Source organism: Ictidomys tridecemlineatus, chromosome 4 (genome assembly GCF_052094955.1).
Source record: "Ictidomys tridecemlineatus isolate mIctTri1 chromosome 4, mIctTri1.hap1, whole genome shotgun sequence".
Lineage (NCBI taxonomy): Eukaryota > Metazoa > Chordata > Mammalia > Rodentia > Sciuridae > Ictidomys > Ictidomys tridecemlineatus.
The window spans coordinates 102,335,541-102,353,426 of NC_135480.1; the positions used below are offsets into that span (position 1 = coordinate 102,335,541).

At 47.4% G+C, this 17,886-nt stretch overlaps 1 protein-coding gene across 4 annotated transcripts; it reads left to right on the forward strand.

The window, feature by feature from the left end:
• The first annotated feature begins 69 nt into the window (after window positions 1-69).
• On the forward strand, window positions 70-14,009 carry C2cd2l (C2CD2 like). 4 transcript variants are annotated; one of them, XM_021728478.3, is made up of 16 exons: window positions 70-230; window positions 4,498-5,523; window positions 7,437-7,532; window positions 7,885-8,004; window positions 8,164-8,274; window positions 8,360-8,476; window positions 8,564-8,675; window positions 8,793-8,901; window positions 9,535-9,599; window positions 9,688-9,815; window positions 9,913-10,087; window positions 10,783-10,884; window positions 11,022-11,158; window positions 11,246-11,531; window positions 12,423-12,565; window positions 12,928-13,103. In XM_021728478.3, the coding sequence occupies exons 2-15, from the start codon at window positions 5,170-5,172 to the stop codon at window positions 12,515-12,517; spliced, it is 2,007 nt and encodes a 668-aa protein (XP_021584153.1). In that variant the 5' UTR covers window positions 70-230; window positions 4,498-5,169; the 3' UTR covers window positions 12,518-12,565; window positions 12,928-13,103. The 4 variants fall into 4 exon arrangements, with proteins under 4 accessions (XP_021584153.1, XP_005328415.1, XP_005328416.1 ...); XM_005328358.5 differs by lacking the exon at window positions 12,423-12,565 and having other exon boundaries at window positions 12,928-14,009; XM_005328359.5 differs by lacking the exon at window positions 12,423-12,565 and having other exon boundaries at window positions 11,025-11,158; window positions 12,928-14,009.
• Window positions 14,010-17,886: the final 3,877 nt, after the last annotated feature.

The following is a 17,886-nucleotide window of genomic DNA, read 5'->3' on the forward strand; positions in this document are numbered from 1 at the left end:
GAACGCCTTCATTGTACCACGTGTTCGACACTACTCGCACTCTCTCCACGTCAGTTTTGGCTAGGTCGCCCTCCAGGTCACGTTTAAAGGGCCAGTACCCGGCGCTTAATCCGGGATGCCTTGGAGCCAGGAAGATGGCTACTGGAAGCCGGGGGACAAGCGGGAGGAACGAGGGTGTGGAACCTCACCTACTGTTCAAATAACCTGTTGTCAACGTAGTCGAAGTCAAGGTAAACACAACTCGGTTTCCATAAGCGCAGCTGCAATTTAGAAGGATGATGTAAATTCTAAAGCATAGACTTTTGAAAAGCCCCGCCCACTCTGTACTTTTCCCTCAACATCCCACCCACCTCCTGCCCCCACTGTAACAGTTCGTTGCCTGGCAACCCAGTGTGGCACCTCACTACTGAAGGAACTGGAGTGCCTTTAGGTCTTGAATTTAACTCGGGACTTTAACTTGCTCTTGGATCACTGCATTGTCCCAAGCTCCCAGAACGAGCAGATGGAGGCCTAGGCATCGGAAAGGACTAAGGAGACAGGAAAACCAGATCCACACCTGGCTTCTTGTGAGCCTGCCTATCTCCTCCTACTCAGGTTTCTTTCTCCACATTGCTGTACTTTTGTTTGACACTTTTCTCCTGCAATTAACAGTTCACCTGCATCTTCATTCTCTTACACACACAAACCCCACAAGCAAATTACTTCCATTCTTCAGACAGGAAATCACAACCTGGAATTAAGAGATGACTCAAATAGTCTCATACTTTGTCCATCCTTTCCAATATGTCATACTTTAGTTGTCAGGATAGGACTGGCTCTTTTTAGGCCAAAGACAATCTTTCCTTTCTCTCCATATCAGGTATAAACTGCCCTTTCTACTGGAAGGTGGCTATAATTAACAACAACAACAACAAAATGTATTAAATACATACACATATAATCCCACTAATTTATTGGATAGTATTCCACCAGATTTTGTTTTTCTGTGTTTGTGCATGCAGTCTCTGGAGGCAAGTGTTTTCCTTTCCACAGGGTGTCCCCATGGGGCTAAGGACACAAGGATATGTGTGTACAAGGCATCATCACATGAATCTGTATCTGGAAGATGAATAGAGAGTAATTGGTGCACATGGAGGGTGCAACAGGTTGTGACCAGAGAAAGTGAGAGGGCCTTAAAGAAGAGAATTTTCTCAAAAGATTTCAGTCAGTGGTAAGAGTAGAAAATCCTTTCTTCCAAATGGGAGAGTGAGAGTGAGATGCTAGGAGCAGGTGGAAAGGAGGAGCTTGGGTGATCCCCAGAGAAGGCACCACTCAGTTATCTTGTTTATCAGGAGTCTAGCCGGCTGAGACTCCCTGGAGGTCTGAGATATAATCTGTATCTATTTTATTATTATTATTATTGTTAGAAGGCCAATCCCTATAAATTTTCCTTCCCACCTGGCTTAAGCTCTAAAATCTCTTTACTCTTCTCCAAAAATCATCGTCCCATCCATCCCCTTGAATAAGAGGACAATACACCAAGGATTCATCATCTATATATATGTTACCATCAGAAAATGGTTACCTAGATATTTGTCATATAATTTGAATAATTTTGTTCCCATAATGGTAAATGCCCAATTGATTATCAGACTAATCAGAGAGAGAAACAAACACATGACTCACTTGAAAATTTGGGCCTTTTCTAGTAAAAGTTCAAAGCAGTAGCTGAATGCTGAAAAACAGTCATTAGGATTTATAAATCATCTGAGTTGTTACTGGTCTTGGGCTGAGCACGCAATGTCTATAATGTACATTTCCTTCTGAGCAGCCCTGAGCTCCAAGTAAGTAAAACCAATCCACTACTTTTTTTTTTTTTTTTTTGGTGAGGGGGGCCGGTATGAGAGATTGAACTCAGAGGCACTTTACCCTTGAGCTACCTCCCTAGTCCTTTTTATTCTATTTTATTGTTACTGGGGATTGAACCAAGGGCTCAACTACTGAGCCACATCCCCAACCCTTTTTTATATTTTGTTTTGAAAAACTGTCTTGCTTAGTTGCTTAGGGCCTCCTTAAGTTGCTGAGGATGGCTTTGAACTTTTGCTCCTTCTGCCTCAGCCTCCCAAAAGTCGCTAGGATTACAAACATGCACCACCATACTCAGCCCCTTTTATTTATTGAGACAGGGTCCTGCTAAATTCCTGGGGCCGGCCTTGAACTTGTGATCCTCCTGCTTCAGCCTCCCAAGTCACTGGAATTACAGATGTTCCCCACTGTGCCCACTCCAATTCATTATTAAGTTCATTTCCAGACTAAACTTTTCCTGAAAATATTTCACAGTATTTAAAAAGACCATGAGACTGCTCTTGATAGTCCAGGACTGTGACACTTATAGGACCCTAATTGTAGCTCTGTCCAGGCAGCTGAGTTGCTCCTTGCCCCCCTGCCATTTCACAATACTGGGAATTGAATGCAGAGTTGCTCTAACACTGACCTATATCCCCAGCCCTTCTTATTTTCTTATTTTGAGACAGGGTCTTACTAAGTTGCCTAGGCTTATCATGAATTTGTGATCCTTCTACCTTAGCCTCAAGTAGTGGGATTGCAGGCATGCGCCACTGCCTCTGGCACTGTGTCTTTTTACCCCTCCCCATCAGTCCAGCTAGCAAAAGTCCTTAGCTGAAAGCAAGCCCTAGTAGCTCCCATTCCATTCCAAAGATGGAAATACAGAAATTCTTAGTGTTTACATATATATTGGAATATTTTGTTACATTTCTTAAAATTACAAGCAATTTGAAAATCCTTACTTATATACATAGAAAACTCTTTAAGTAAAATAGGGAACACAAAGTGATATAAATGCAATTGCTTCCCCCAAGGAGAACTTTGGCATATTTAAAGTACCTTGATTGAACATGAGGGAAGAGAGATGAGTAAGACATGGTCCTCACTCTTAGGCAATTTCCTGATGAACAGAAAAAACAAACATTTAAACAACCAGCTAGACTGTAATGCAAAATGAAATGGGTGCTTGAGGTCTAACTAATTCATGTAAGACTGAATTTGGAAGCAGATCTGGCAGCATAGGACCAAGCACCTAGTGGAGGAGTTGAGGAAATGAATCTGAACTCAGAGAACTGAGATCCTTGGGAGGTCCAAATTTTCCTAAAGAAGGATTCTTGGTAGAAGAGGGTCTTTTGCATGTGGACACTTCCTGCAAAGTCTTCTCCTCTAATCCTGATTGCTCTGCCCACTCAACACTCCCTCGTGGGTTCTGGATCTGAGCTTTTCTTCCCTTGATTTCACATCTTCCGCTCCCCTGATACTAGAAATGGAAACTCTAGAAATCCCCATTGTTTCTGGAGTTTGATGATATTGTGTGAGCAGGGCCATAGCAAGATTACCTCATCACCCACTTCTCCCCATTACTCCTTACACTGGAATTTAAGGATACCTCAGACTCTTCTCTGCCTCACATGTCCCTGCTGCCAACCTTCCAGGTCCTTCCTAGCCTTCCAACCCATGCTTTAGAAGGCGTTGGTTATTCTCCTGTGCTCATTCTTTAGACAACCAAATGGATTTGGAAGATATTTAACACCTTCCTTTCTACCTCTCTGGAAGCACTATGTGCCAGAGACCTTCCCGTATGTGTGAAGAAGGGGCTCTTGGGGCATAGGAATGCCTTTGAATTCTTCTGTAGGTTTTTCTTTCCCCAGAAAGCAAAGATAAAGCCCCAAACCTATAGGGATGGAATACTCTCTAAAACTAGGAAAAGGGTAGGTCCTGAGACCAGAGATTGAACACTATACCTACAACACCATTTGGGGGGAAACTTGTTGGGATATCACATATTTGGGGCTTTGGAATTTTTTTTGTGGGGGGGTTTGTTTTGAAGCTTTCACCACTGTGTTGTCCTTGAACTCCTACTTTTTTTTCCCAACTCCTGGGTTGAAATGCTCCTTCCACCTCAGCCTCCTGAGTAGCTAGCTCTATAAGCCTGCACTACTGCATCGCTGGGATATCACCTACATATTTGGATGGTACAGTCTTCTGGCCAAATCTATTGATAGTCCAGTGCTACATTACCAGCTCCCTTCTCATTACCACCCTCTCTACATGTGCTCCATAGGCAGGAGCTGTTACTATGGAAATATATTATTTTTAAAAACAGATGCATCCTAGGGCTCAGGAAATATCTCCAGAACAAACCCACACGAGGATGAGGAGGTTTAATTGGTGATCTTCCTAGGTCCTAGCTCCAAGGGGAAGGAGGTTGGTGGGTGATGGAAGGAATTCAAGGCTCCATGTTCTATTCTCAACCTTTACGAGGTTCAGGTTCCGCTTTCTGTCATATCAACAGGAACCCTGCCAGGCACTTCTGAGAGGGATGCCCTGCGCCTCTCTACCCTGGGCCTAGCTTCAGTCAGGGAATGGGAACCTAGAAGCTGCTGAGCCTGGGGGTGTTGGGAGAAGGGGGCAGTGATTTCCACAGGGGTCAACGCCTTCTTAACCCCACAGGCGCCTAACTTGAAGAAATCTAAGATGCGTAGGGGAAGACGGAGGCGGCGTCTCAGATAAGTGAAGTTACTCTTGCCTTGAGCTGGGGTGAAGGGGTGCATCCCGACTGCAAGATGGGGTGGAGGCGGTCAAAGAACCTGTCTATTTTTCAAGCCAGGAACCCGCTTTGCTCGCAGCTCATCCTCCCGCCCTACTCCAGCTCGGAGCGCCAGGCTGGCCGGCCCCGCCCCGCGCGGGGTGCGGCTCCTTTAAGGGCGGGTGGGGGCGGGGCGCCGGCCGTGTTGTCAGTGTCAGCTCTGCGCACGCAGACCTCCAGCAGCCGGTGCCGGTCCGCGAGCCCCGTAGTCTCCGCAGATCAGTCCCCGCCCGGGTCCGGCGGGGCCCGCGCGGTGGGAGGAGTCGGGCGCTGGCCCGCTACTAGTCCAGGTTGGACTGCAGGACCAAGCGACGAGGGACCCGGGCAACAGAGAGAGGACCCCTGCTTCGCGACCCCTGAGGACCTCTTCTCGATCTGTGGCACCCACCAGCTCCTGGCACTCTGCTCAACAGAGCCCCCGAGCCCGCGCGCCCAGCCCCGGGGGAGCCCGCCCCCGCCCCGCGGCCCGCCCGGGCCATGCTCCCCCGGGGCAGCGGCTGAGCCCGCCGGGACCGGGACCCGAGCCCGCGCAGAGCATGGCTCTGGGCTGGGGGCAGCAGGACGTGGGCTGGGCGGCCCTGCTTTTCCTCTTCGCGGCCTCACTGCTCACGGTGTTTGGCTGGCTGCTGCAATATGCCCGGGGTTTATGGCTGGCGCGGGCCCGGAGGGGCCGGGGCTCGGGAACCGCCTTAGCCACGGAGCCGGGGGGTTCCTTGCGTGAGCTGGGCGTGTGGCGCTCGCTGCTGCGGCTGCGGGCTACTCGGGCCGGCGCCCCCGAGGAACCAGGAGTCCGGGGCCTCCTGGCGTCGCTCTTTGCCTTCAAGTCTTTCCGGGAGAACTGGCAGCGGGCTTGGGTGCGAGCGCTGAATGAGCAGGCCTGCAGGGACGGGGTGAGTTGGACGGAACCCCTGAGGTCCCTTTAGCTTTTCCTTCCAGTAGAGGGACTGCTCATACTAGGAGGGCGAGATGGGGGCAGGGAATCAACTGGGGAACCCCATGACTTCTTTTCCCTCCCAGTTCAAATGGTGCAGGTGAGGATGGGTGGGGGTTGTAAAAATCCAGTTATGTCCCAAATCTATTTTTGTGGGCTAGGTACTCTCTGGCTCCAAACACAGGCACAAGTTACCGTTCTCATAGCAACGCTAATCCCTCTGCCTGAGGGCACTTCCGCCTAGTCTGAGTGCTGGTTGGGCAAGGGGAGATAGGTGCACCTGCTGGAGGAATTTGCCTGGTCCTCATGCCACCACACCCAGTTAACATTTCATGCTCCAAATCCTTGATGTGGCCAGGGACATTCACAAGGAACATGAATTACCCCCATGCTTATCAGTAATTTCACTGCCACAGTCAAACATATCTTTTTCCTCAATGCTGATCTGCAGTGTATTTGTTGAGGGGGGAAATATCCAGGCAAAGAGCAGATTGGAAATCCATCCTTTCCAATAAATGAACTTGGAGTTGCCCCTTGAGGGTCAGTCACTACCCAGCCCAGCCTACTTCCTTCTATTGCACCATGGGCATCTGGCCTCCCAGGAAGTGGGGCAGGAAGCATGATCATGAGACCAAGGTTAGGTGGAAGGCAGAGGTCTCCCTCTTCTGTGCCCTCTCCCATCCTGGCCCAGCAACCTCTCCTTGCCTTCACAGTCTATCAGTGTCTTGCTCAGAGGGGTCTCCGTTTCCAGACTCAAGTCTAGAGGTTTTGCCCTACTAGCTCTCCAAATGCCCAGAAACAGAGGTGGCCACAAGTTGCCCTGTTTCCTTTTCCCAGCTGGCCAGCTGAAAGCCAAGTTATATCTGTCAGTTTATACCTTGAACCCATCCCTCTTCATGCACCTTGTCCCTGGGTTAGAATCAACTCCCTAGGACAGCTGACTCAGCTGGACATTGGCCTCCCTTGCAGGGGGTGGGGAGATTGAGGTTCCAAGCATCTATCTCCCTGTCTCCCTTGGCCTGGTCTTTGAAGATGAGAGCTATCAGAGCAGAGAAATTGGCTTCCCTTGGTTTTGCCAGGCATGTGAGCCCTGCAGATTTGTTTCTTCCATCTCAAGACTCAAGAAAGAATTGGCGCCTATTCTGTGCCTCTTAGTTCTTCCCATCCTGCTCTTCACAGCTGTGGTTGAATTAGGGAACAGCTCTTTCAAGACCTAAGCTAAGGAGCTTTCTGCTCTAATACTATCCTGCTGTCTGCCTTGAGGAATTAGCTAGGACCCTGGACATTTGAGCCCTCTGAACTTGCTTCTTTTCCCAGTACCTCTGGTGAAGTTTCCCAAGGCCATGCTGAGCAGTTCTTCATTCCTAAGAATATAGATAGAGTCATACTCTTGAGCTTTCACATCCTATTGAAGGCCTGGCCTCATTTCTCCAGCTCTTATCTTGCAATAAGTGACCCTACTGTTTTCACCCTTAGCTCAGTTCTGTCTCTCTCTGCCCATCTATTATATAATATTGTTGAAAATATACTTTATTTTTTTCCTATGTACACCTCTTTTTGGATATATGGTGAGGGAGAGAAGGGAGGCTCCTGGTATTCCAGAAGGCATCCAGGATCTGCAGTCTAAAGCTATCTAGTCTCAGGAGTAGTCTAACTTTGCAGTTCTCACCAGCCTCTAGCAGCTGCAATCCCCTAGAGAGGTGGGTCTTGAGGGAAATACCTCTTGTCCTGAAACTCTGAGCCAAGGTGAGGCCAGAAGCCAGCCTGCAGCTGAGGCATCCGCAGTGCCAGGACCCAGCCAGCAACTAAGCAGGCCAGCCATGTGGGGGGTAGCTCCAGAGAACTGATCCTGTGCCCACATTACTTCCTCAGAGCTCCATCCAAATCGCCTTTGAGGAGGTGCCCCAACTCTCACCCAGAACCAGCATTAGTCATGTGACCTGCGTAGACCAATCAGAGCGTACCATGGTAAGGGATGGCAATCCCCTCTTTGGGGCCTGAGCAGGGTTGACCCCAAGGATTCCCTTTAGTCTGAGGGTTCTTAACCTAGAGAGTCTGTGGATGCTTTAATAATCTTAGGATTGGTTTCATGAGGTCTGAGAATTCCATTAAAGTTACGGGCAAAATGTTGTATGTGTGTATATATCTGTATTTTTCTGGGGAAAGGAGTCTGGCTTTTGTCTGATTCATTTAGGTGCTTATGGCTCCAAAGAGGTGAAGCCCCAAGGGAGATGGAAGGGGTCTGCTGAACCATCACAGGGCAGGGCACAGCAGGGTGAGCGCCCTGCCTCTATGCCTGACCCTGCCTCACCTGTCTCAGGTGCTGCGCTGCCAGCTCTTTGCTGAGGAGGTGCGGTTCCCAGTCTCTGTGACCCAGCAGTCTCCAGCTGCCGTTTCCATGGAGACCTACCACGTCACTCTGACACTGCCACCAACACAGGTGGATAGAAACATGGGCAACTGAGTTGGGTCGGGGGAACAGTTCAATTGGCCCAGCATTTTCTGTTTGGTTCCTCTCTCGGGTAGAATTTGTCAAGGGAGGGTCCTGGAGAATTGGGAGTGGGGCAAGTCAATCCAATCTCTTTGTCTCTGTTCCTAGTTGGAAGTCAACCTGGAGGAAATCCCTGGTGAGGGGCTGCTAGTGTCCTGGGCCTTCACTGATCGCCCAGATCTCAGCCTGATGGTGCTTCCCAAGCTGCAGGCCAGGGAGGTAAGAAGAGAAGGCTGGAAGAGAATAGGCAGAACAGTGAGGCAGGCAGAGCAGGAACTCCAACTCTTCATTCTCCTTTCTGCAGAGAGGTGAGGAGCAACTAGAGCTCTCAACAATTGAGGAACTGATCAAGGATGCCATAGTCAGCACACAGCCAGCCATGATGGTCAACCTCAGGGCTTGCTCTGCCGCTGGAGGCCTGGTGAGTAGAAACCCAAAGAAAAAGGTTTGCATGCACCCTATCCCCAGGGCATTATATCGGATTATTACTCTTTTTACCTCCTTTTAGGTACCCAGTGAGAAGCCACTCGTGATGCCCCAGGCTCAGCCATCCATCATCAGACCCACCCGGTTATTCCTACGGCAGCTTCGAGCATTTCATCTAGGAAGTGAACTGAGAGGTGAGAGGTAGAAGTAGCTAGAGGACTGCCAAGGCCATGGTCACAGGTACTCCCTGTCATTCTGCCATAGCTTCCCATATTTGGTCTGAGCATCTTCCAACTTCTGGTTACTCACAGGCAATGAGGAACTGTGCTGTGTAGCTGAGCTTGACAACCCCATGCAACAGAAATGGACCAAGCCTATGAGGGCTGGTCCCGAGGTGGAATGGACAGAGGACCTGGCTCTGTAAGGAATGACCCCACCCCCAACCCCTACTCCCATGGGCAGACTGAGGATGAAACCCTTCTAGCATATCTCTGGCATGAATCAGTTCTGCATTCAGTAGACTTTGGTGTGAGCCTCTATCACATGCCAGGCCCTAACCTAGGTCCTGGGGATATAGACATGACCAAGATACAGCCCCAACCCCTAGGTTAATCATAGGCTTGAGGCAGTGACAGATGTACATAGAAAAGATAGTACAAGCTTGCCAATGAGGTTCACACCTCATGGGGTGGGGAGGTAATTCTCATAGTGGAATAAGGATCGGAGTAGGCTTCATGGAGGAGGTGGCATGGAGTAACAGAGTGTAAAAGTATTCTTGGCAGAAGGAACAGCTTGAGCAAATGGAAGAGGGTGGTTTGAGATTGAGTGATCAGCTAGTCAGGGTAGAGTAGGGCTGGAGCATTTGAATGCCTGCCTAAAGAGAACTATCTACGCTCAGGCTCTGCCCCATTCTCTTGAGAAGATGGAAGAATTGAAGAATAGGATAATCTGATCAGAGCTCCAGTACTCTTTCTGCCTTTGGCGCCTGTGATGGATCCAAGAGTGGGTTCAGTGTACTAATCTTCCCCCTCCCTGGTATGTCTTGGCCCACAGGGATCTAGGCCCCCAGAGCCGGGAGCTGACCCTCAAAGTGCTAAGGAGTGGCAACTGTGGAGACAGTGAGTGTGGGGCAAAAGGGGCACCCTGGGTGGGTACTGAGTGGGGCCTGGTCATGGGTCCAGCTCACAGTGCCACCCCTGTCCCCAGGTGAGCTCCTGGGCCAGGTCACACTGCCTGTGGGCCCCCCCTCCAGACCACTATCTCGAAGACAGGTGTGCCCACTCACCCCAGGGCCAGGGAAAGCCCTGGGCCCAGCAGCCACCATGGCAGCAGAGGTGAGAAGCTGATCTCTCGGCGGGGAGGGGAATGGGTGGTCACAGGGCCTGGGTGGACTCTGAGGCCCTGATACCTTGCCCTCCCACCCCTTGGCAGCTGCAGTATGAGGAAGGCTCCCCTGGGAACCTGGGCACACCCACTCCCTCCACTCCACGTCCCAGCATCACACCTACCAAGAAGATTGAGCTGGACCGGACCATCATGCCTGATGGCACCATTGTCACCACTGTTACCACTGTCCAGTCCCGGCCCCGTGTAGAAGGCAAATTAGGTAAAGAGGAGGAGCCTGGAAGCCCAGCTCTAGCCAGGGGCCAGATACTGTAAACCCATGGCAGAACAGGGAAAGAGAACCCTGTTTCTTGGCATTCTGCTCTCATCCTGCCACTTCTTCCTCATGATCTCTCACACTTTTCCTTACATCCCTCCATTTCTCCAGCTATTCCTCTCACCCTCAGATCTTTCTGTATCTACCAACCCCTCATACAGGACTCTTGCTCTTCTACCTGTCCACATTCCCCTCTGTCTTTTCATGGGTCTCTTTCCTTCTCTGACCCCAGTCCTGACTGACTAATTGTCCTTTCCTTCATTTTCAACTTTCTAACACCCTGGAGACCTAGTAGCCTCTGTGGCATTTCTCCCTCAGTGGCCCTCGATCATACTTCTTTCATTTTTAGGAGTCCATGGCAGTTCCCCTACCTCCAGGATCCCCTATACCTCCTCTGTACACTCTCCATATTTTTATGACATCTGCTCAAACTCTTAAATGGGCCCTATGGCACTTTCCTCACTCCCTTTGGTTCCTGTGGTATCTTATTGTCCCCTTGGCATCTTCTTAATCACCCTAGTGATTAATCATCCCTTAATCATTCTTACCTCTGAGTCAACCAAAGTCTGCATCTTGACAAAGATAGTAGGGGGGCCACTCTAAAGCACCTCCCAGCTCACTGACCCTCCCCCACCCACCAGACTCCCCCTCCCGCTCCCCGTCCAAGGTGGAGGTGACTGAGAAGACGACAACTGTGCTGAGTGAGAGCAGCGGCCCCAGCAATGCCTCCCACAGCAGTAGCCGTGAGTGGGGAATGGGCATGTGTGACTGCGGGGCACTGATGCACTATAGTCAAAAACCACTTTGGGTGGGGCAGGAGGAGTTTGAGTCCAAGAAGATGCCAGGGAGAAGTCAGATTATCTATTCTCTGGGCACCCAGCAGGGGAGAGTCACCTTTCCAATGGCTTGGACCCAGTAGCAGAGACAGCGATTCGCCAGCTGACTGAGCCCAGTGGGCGGGCAGCCAAGAAGACACCCACCAAGCGCAGCACTCTCATCATCTCTGGGGTTTCCAAGGTAACAGGGCTCTAGAGAAAGGAGCTGGGCTAGGGAAAAAGCCCTAATGGGTCACTTCTGCACATTAAAACTCATCCCTTCTGCCAGGTGCCCATTGCTCAGGACGAGTTGGCACTATCCCTGGGCTATGCAGCCTCCCTGGAAGCCTCAATGCAGGAAGATGCGGGCACCAGTGGAGGTCCCTCTTCACCTCCTTCTGACCCACCAGCCACATCCCCAGGACCTCTAGATGCCCTCTCTAGTCCCACGAGTGTCCAGGAAGCAGATGAGACAACTCGTTCAGATATTTCTGAGAGGCCATCGGTGGATGATGTGGAGTCAGAAACAGGGTCTACTGGTGCCCTGGAGACCCGCAGCCTCAAGGATCACAAAGGTGGGAAGATATTGGAAGGATGCCCCCTGCTTTTATACCCAGTATTGTGACCTGGGTCCTATTAAACAGTTAGGGACATGAGGGGCTCAGCTGACTTGACTTCTCCTTCCTTCCCTAAGGTGCAGGCAAGCCAGAGGAGAGAAGGGAACTTGGTGCTTCAGTTCCTGGCCTGGATCTGACAGGCTTGGGTGACAGGAAGGGATGCCAAATGATTTCCCTTTACCTCCATTTTTTTTTTCCCTTCCTGGGTCTAAAGGCTTGTCTGCCTGCCTTTTTTTGTTTGTTTGTTTGTTTGTTTTAAAGAGAGAATGAGAGAGGAGAGGAGAGAGAGAGAGAATTTTTTTTTAATATTTATTTTTTAGTTTTCGGAGGACACAACATCTTTGTTTGTATGTGGTGCTGAGGATCGAACCCGGGCCACACGCGTGCCAGGCGAGCGCGCTACCGCTTGAGCCACATCCCCAGCCCTGTTTGTTTGTTTTTAATTCTTCCCCTTTGTGCTGAACCTACCCATACCCCATGAGTATAAGACATTCTACACTGGCCAATGTAAGGATTATACCTCTCACAGTGACACAGGCCGTGGACTGGTCTGTTAGATCTAACTTTTTTTTTTGTACTGGGGATTGAACTCAGGGGCACTTAAACACTGAGCCACATCCCCAGGCCTTTTTTATATTTTATTTAGAGACCGAGTTGTTTAGCACCTTGCTAAGTTGCTGAGGCTGGCTTTGAACTCGTGATCCTCCTGCCTCAGCCTCCCGAGTCACTGTGATTATAGGCGTGCACCACCATGCCCGGCTGGTAGATCTAACGTTAAAGGCTTACCCCGAAACATATTAATCTGTTGACCAATGAGCCTATCAACCATGAATCTGTTTATGATTTAAGCCTACATCACTTCTTGGGATGATGAGATTCCTAAGTCCAAAGCCTGCTGTGTAAGCACCTTCTTCGTCCTCTTGGTCCTGAATTTACCTCACTGAAGTTTTGATGCACCACTTCCTGTGCACACCCTGGAATGCAGTAAATAAGTTAGTGTCAACCTACCTTTTTCTTTATGATTTATAGACATTGGGGGAACACCTTCTGCATGGCCTTTGTCTCTCCATAAGAAAGAGCCCAATTCCAAGCTGTCCTCTCAGAGCAGCTGACCTGTGACATTCCTCTTTGGGCCAGAATCAGAGGGGCAAGTGCAACCATAGCTATGAACTCACCATTTCTTCCTCAAGATGGATAAAGCACATGTTTGCTTCTACCTTCCTAAGAAAGTCTGCCAAGGCACTGGTTCTGTTCCTCATCTTCTGACCCTCCATCCTTGGTCCTTTCTCTGTCTCTCTCACCTCACCCTCCCATGCCACTCTCTCTGCCTCAGTTACACCCTCTTTCCCCACAGTGAGTTTCCTGCGCAGTGGCACTAAGCTCATTTTCCGCCGGAGGCCTCGACAGAAGGAAGCTGGTCTGAGCCAATCACACGACGACCTCTCCAACACGACAGCAACACCCAGTGTCCGAAAGAAGGCTGGCAGCTTTTCTCGCCGCCTTATCAAGCGTTTTTCCTTCAAATCCAAACCCAAGGCCAATGGCAACCCCAGCCCCCAGCTCTGAGGGCCCTCCTTACCTCCTGAGCTAGGAGAGGGCAACAGTTCTCTCAGTCCATTCCCCACATCCTCTTCTGTACCCCTTCCTGGATTCCCAGTGCCAGGGCCAGGAGAGCCCTCCGGTTCCAGGAAACCCTGTCCAGCCTGGGCTTTGGAGCCAGTTGGAAGGGTACTTGCAGTGGGAAGTGTTCAAGAAGTGGGCATCCATTGCTGTGGACATAGAAGAACGTTCATGGCTGGGAGTAAGAGATGGGCTCTGTCCTGGCATGTGTGGACATTCCTCAGAAGCCTTGGCCCCCTGCTGATACTGGCCCCCCACGAGGAGTCCCAGGGTGCTCAGTTCCTCAGCAGGTCCTTCCTCCCTTATTTATTCTCTTTTCTATTTATATGCCTGGTCTAGGACCCTCAGCAAACAGATGACAGAAGGCATCTCCTAGGTGACCCTTCTTTTCTGTACCAGGAGGGTAGGTAATTCCCAGGAAGGGTTCCCATACCTCCCTCAGGTCCCTACTCAGACCAGCACCAGTGTCTGCCTCTGAGGACATTGGCGGCTCATAGGAAGCCAGGCCAGCACCCGGGATGGGGGGCAGGTACTCCCCACCTCCCTGCCTCTCCTCCTGCTCCTCATTCCTCCCTCCCCCTTTATTACCATTTTTGTACTTGATGATTTCTCCCTGAGCAATGACTCAGTTTGAAGGAGGGAACCAGGAGCCTGGTGGGAAGCCTTCCCCAGAGAGATGGCTTGAGGGGCTTTAAAGACTGTGAATGGAGCAAGAGCACGGCTGCACCTCTGTATGTTGGGGGATGATGACGTCCATTGCTGTGTGATGGCTTGGAATTTAATTTATTAAATTAAAGTCAAATTGGAGTTTATAAATGGGCAATTGCTTATCCTTTGAAAAGGAAATAGACTTTGGATTGAAGAATGGAAAGATGAGAGATAGGGATCCAATTAGTGAGATGGGGCAAATGTTCCTGCACAGAAAAAGGTACATGTAGAGAGGATAGAAGAAGCAAGAGGCCTGGAAGGGTGAAGTTGCAGCAAAAATGTCTTATTAGCTAGTCCAGCATCTTCATCCCCTTTTCTCAAGCAGGCTGCTCCCTTCAGGACATAGTAGAGTTCAGAGCATGGACTCTACAAGGAGACTACCTGGATTTGAGTCCCAGCTCCACTAATTACCCGTGTGAGTTTGGGCAAGTTATAAAATCTGAGTTTTCTCATCTGTAAAACGGGGACTGTGGTAATAGCAGCTATCATTCAGTTGTGGGTGAGATGAAAATGAGTAAAGTGCTTAGAAATCTGCTGCACATCATCATTGCTAAGTAAGTATCAACTATTACCTCAGAAGAAACAAGGAGGGGGAAGTCTTACAAGTGTTTCATCATAATAAAAAGTCTTATTCCTAATTGTGGGCAAGTTTTAGCAATACCAGCAAATTCTGTCCCTGGTTCCTGTCTTCCTGGATCTTATACAGACCTTAAACCAGGTAAGCTGTTACTGAGTCTGCCACAAACACACTGAGTGACCTTGAACAGGACACTATTCCTTTCTGAATCTCAGCTTCCTCATCTCTGATGTAAAGATGATCTGAATAATCATTCAGGTTACTTTTAGCCTTGACATTGTGTCTTGCTTGCACCACAGAGGGTTCAAGCCATGTGCCTTTGGGTAGAGAGCATGGAATTGTTTTTTTTTTTTTTTTTTTTTGGAGAGAGAGAGAGAGAGAATTTTTCAACATTTATTTTTTAGTTCTCGGCGGACACAACATCTTTGGTATGTGGTGCTGAGGATCGAACCCGGGCCGCACGCATGCCAGGCGAGCGCGCTACCGCTTGAGCCACATCCCCAGCCCATGAAATTGTTAATATTCCGTATGCTCCTGTCCATTTTAGTGACAGAAGATGGGATATTTAGAAGTGCAGATATTTAGTATTTGGTTAATTTTTATATAGTAAAATGTTCAAATCTAGGTCTTGAAAACTCAAGAGAGATTTTTCAAGCTGTTTCCTGTAACCTGATAAATGTGACTTATAGTAGTTATCAAGGAGCAGTTTGTTTACCAGTATGATAGACAGGCAAACACCATGAACTTATAATATCATGGGAAACTTTTGTTGATGGAGGGCAGATCTCAGATTCCCACTAGACCTAGAATTGAATACATGGTAACTGGAAATTATACTCAGCTTGTGGTGTGGAGCACCCAGAGATCAATGCAGTCATATATTGTTATAATGAAGATAATCCTGATCTCATTTCAAATATAGGGATTTTAAAAATTAATGCAGGGCTGGGAAGTAGCTTGGTGGAGTACTTGCCTAGCACCACAAAAAAAAGGGCAAAAGAAATATGAAATATAATTCCATCAACTTTATCCATTTCACACTTTCAAAAGAGATCCACCGTTTTTAATGAGAATGAATTATGCTTTTATTTTTTTTATAGCAGCTGTTAAGGAACAAATCTCAGGGGCTGGGGCTGTAGCTCGTGGCCGAGCTGGCATGCGTGAGGCACTGGGGTTGATCCTCAGTACCACATAAAAATAAACAAAAAACAAAACAAAAAAGATATTCTGTTCATCTACAACTACAAAAATTTTTTTAAAAATAACAAATCTCAGCATATGTCTGGATTATCCAGCCAAAATTGTGGCTTGTTTTCAACAGAAGCTGATTGAGGTGGAAGTAAACTATGCTAGATAACAAGACACTGCTTTAAGTTGCAGAAACAAGAGATTGGTCCCAGAGCAATACTGAAAGTTTGCTCTGAAACCTATGTTGAAATTCACACAGCTCTGTAACTTTCTTCATGAAATTGCTAAAATAAGCTAATAGCCATTTTCATCACTGAAAATGGAATTAAAATGAAATTGCCATTTCATGAAGCACTATTATAAATGTACTTCTGAATGAATAAAGTTGATAAAAAATATATTTTGTTATTTAAAAATTTTTTTTAGTTGTAGATGGAATACCTTTATTTTATTTATTTTTATGTGGTACGGAGGATCGAACCCAGTGCCTCGCATGTGCAAAGCAAGTGCTCTACCCCTTAGCTACAACCCCAGCCCCATGTTATTTTTGAATTATGTTTTTAAATAGGGACCAAGCACCAGGTGCAGTGGCACCTGCCTGTAGTCCTAGCAATTCAGGAGGCTGAGGCAGCAGGATCACAAATTTAAAGTCAGCCTTGGCAGTTTAGCAAGACCCTGTCTCAAAATAAATAAAATTAACAACAACAAAAAAACAGGACTGAGGATGTAGCTCAGTGGTAAAGCACCCCTGTATTTAATCCTCAGTACCACAAAATAAAAGGGCAGGGGGCAAGGTACAATTTATAATTCACTCTTGCATTGTTTAAAACAAAACTTATGCACAAACTGGACATTTTCTTTTTTCTTTTGCAGTCCTGGGGAACAAATCCAGGACCTCCCATATACTAGGCAAACATTGTACCACCACTGAGCTATACCCCAGATCATGATCAATTTTAATGCATCTCTAAACCTATTTATATTGAACATTTAATGTGTTTTCTGATTATATAAATTAGGTTTATTTCTAGGTTAGAAGATATAAACAATTATAAGGGAATAAAATATCAATCCCAATGAATGCTAAGGTATATGATTTGTACATGATTTGACATCTTTTAAAATTTTTTTCTTATTATTTAGTCATAGATGGACATAGTACCTTTATTTTATTTATGTTTTTTTATGTGGTGCTGAGTGCCCAGAGATATACCCCCAATCATGATCTATTTTAATGCATCTCTAAACTTATTAAACATTTAATGTGTTTTCTGATTATATAAATTAGGCTTATTTTTAGGTTAGAAGATACAGAAAATTATGTCAATAAAATGTCAATCCCACTGAATTTTTGTAAGGTACATTATTTGACATCTTTTTAAAAAATATTTATTTTTTAGTTTTTAAGTGGACACAATAACTTTATTTTACATTTATGTGGTGCTGAGGATTGAACTCAGTGCCTCAAGCGTGCTAGGCAAGCACTCTCTTGAGCCATAACTCCAGCCCTATTTGACATCTTTTTAAATTTTTTTTTCTTATTATTTAGTCATAAATGGACGCGGTACCTTCATTTTACTTATTTATGTGGTGCTGAGGACCAAACCCAGAGCGCATGCAAGTCAAGCACTCTACCACTAAGCCACAACCCCCAGCCCTTATTTGACAACTTGAACTGAGTAAATTACTAAATTTCAGCCACTGGACTAAGTGATTGGGTTATAAAGGTGAAGAAAGAGACATAATCCCTGTCCCCCATCACTGACTAGACTAGTGTAGGATGCAGTCAAATAAACAGGTAAACAAAATAATATCCATAATGTGATGGGCCTGTACTGGGAAATACAGAAAAGGACTGTCAAAGAAAACTTAGGGGTTTGAAAAGAAGTATCTTCGCTGAGACTAGAATGAGTAGTAATCAATCAAATAAGTGTGAGATGGAGAAGGGGAAGATTATTTCAGGGAGCAAAAAGAGCAGGTACAAAGCATGAAAAGTGATAGGAGGTTAGATGCGGAGAAACTGAAAAAAAAATGTAGGGCTCAGGAGTAAGAAACGAGGTGGAGGAGGATACGATTTGAAAGGCTTGGTTTGGTTTGGGGGCTTTGCCCTACAGGTAATAGAAAGCCTTTGAGTTACTTAAAGCAGCGTGGCGACTTCATCAGATCTGGGGTTTTTTTGTTTTTGTTTTTAAGATCATAGTTTGTGCTCGGTGGAGGATG

Excerpts from the sequence above, each read along its gene's own strand:
- C2cd2l (XM_005328358.5), top strand. The coding sequence starts at position 5,170 with ATGGCTCTGGGCTGGGGGCAGCAGGACGTGGGCTGGGCGGCCCTGCTT. Across the intron at positions 8,477-8,563 it reads GCTCTGCCGCTGGAGGCCTG|GTACCCAGTGAGAAGCCACT; the intron begins GTGAGTAGAAAC and ends ACCTCCTTTTAG. Across the intron at positions 8,676-8,792 it reads TCTAGGAAGTGAACTGAGAG|GCAATGAGGAACTGTGCTGT; the intron begins GTGAGAGGTAGA and ends GGTTACTCACAG.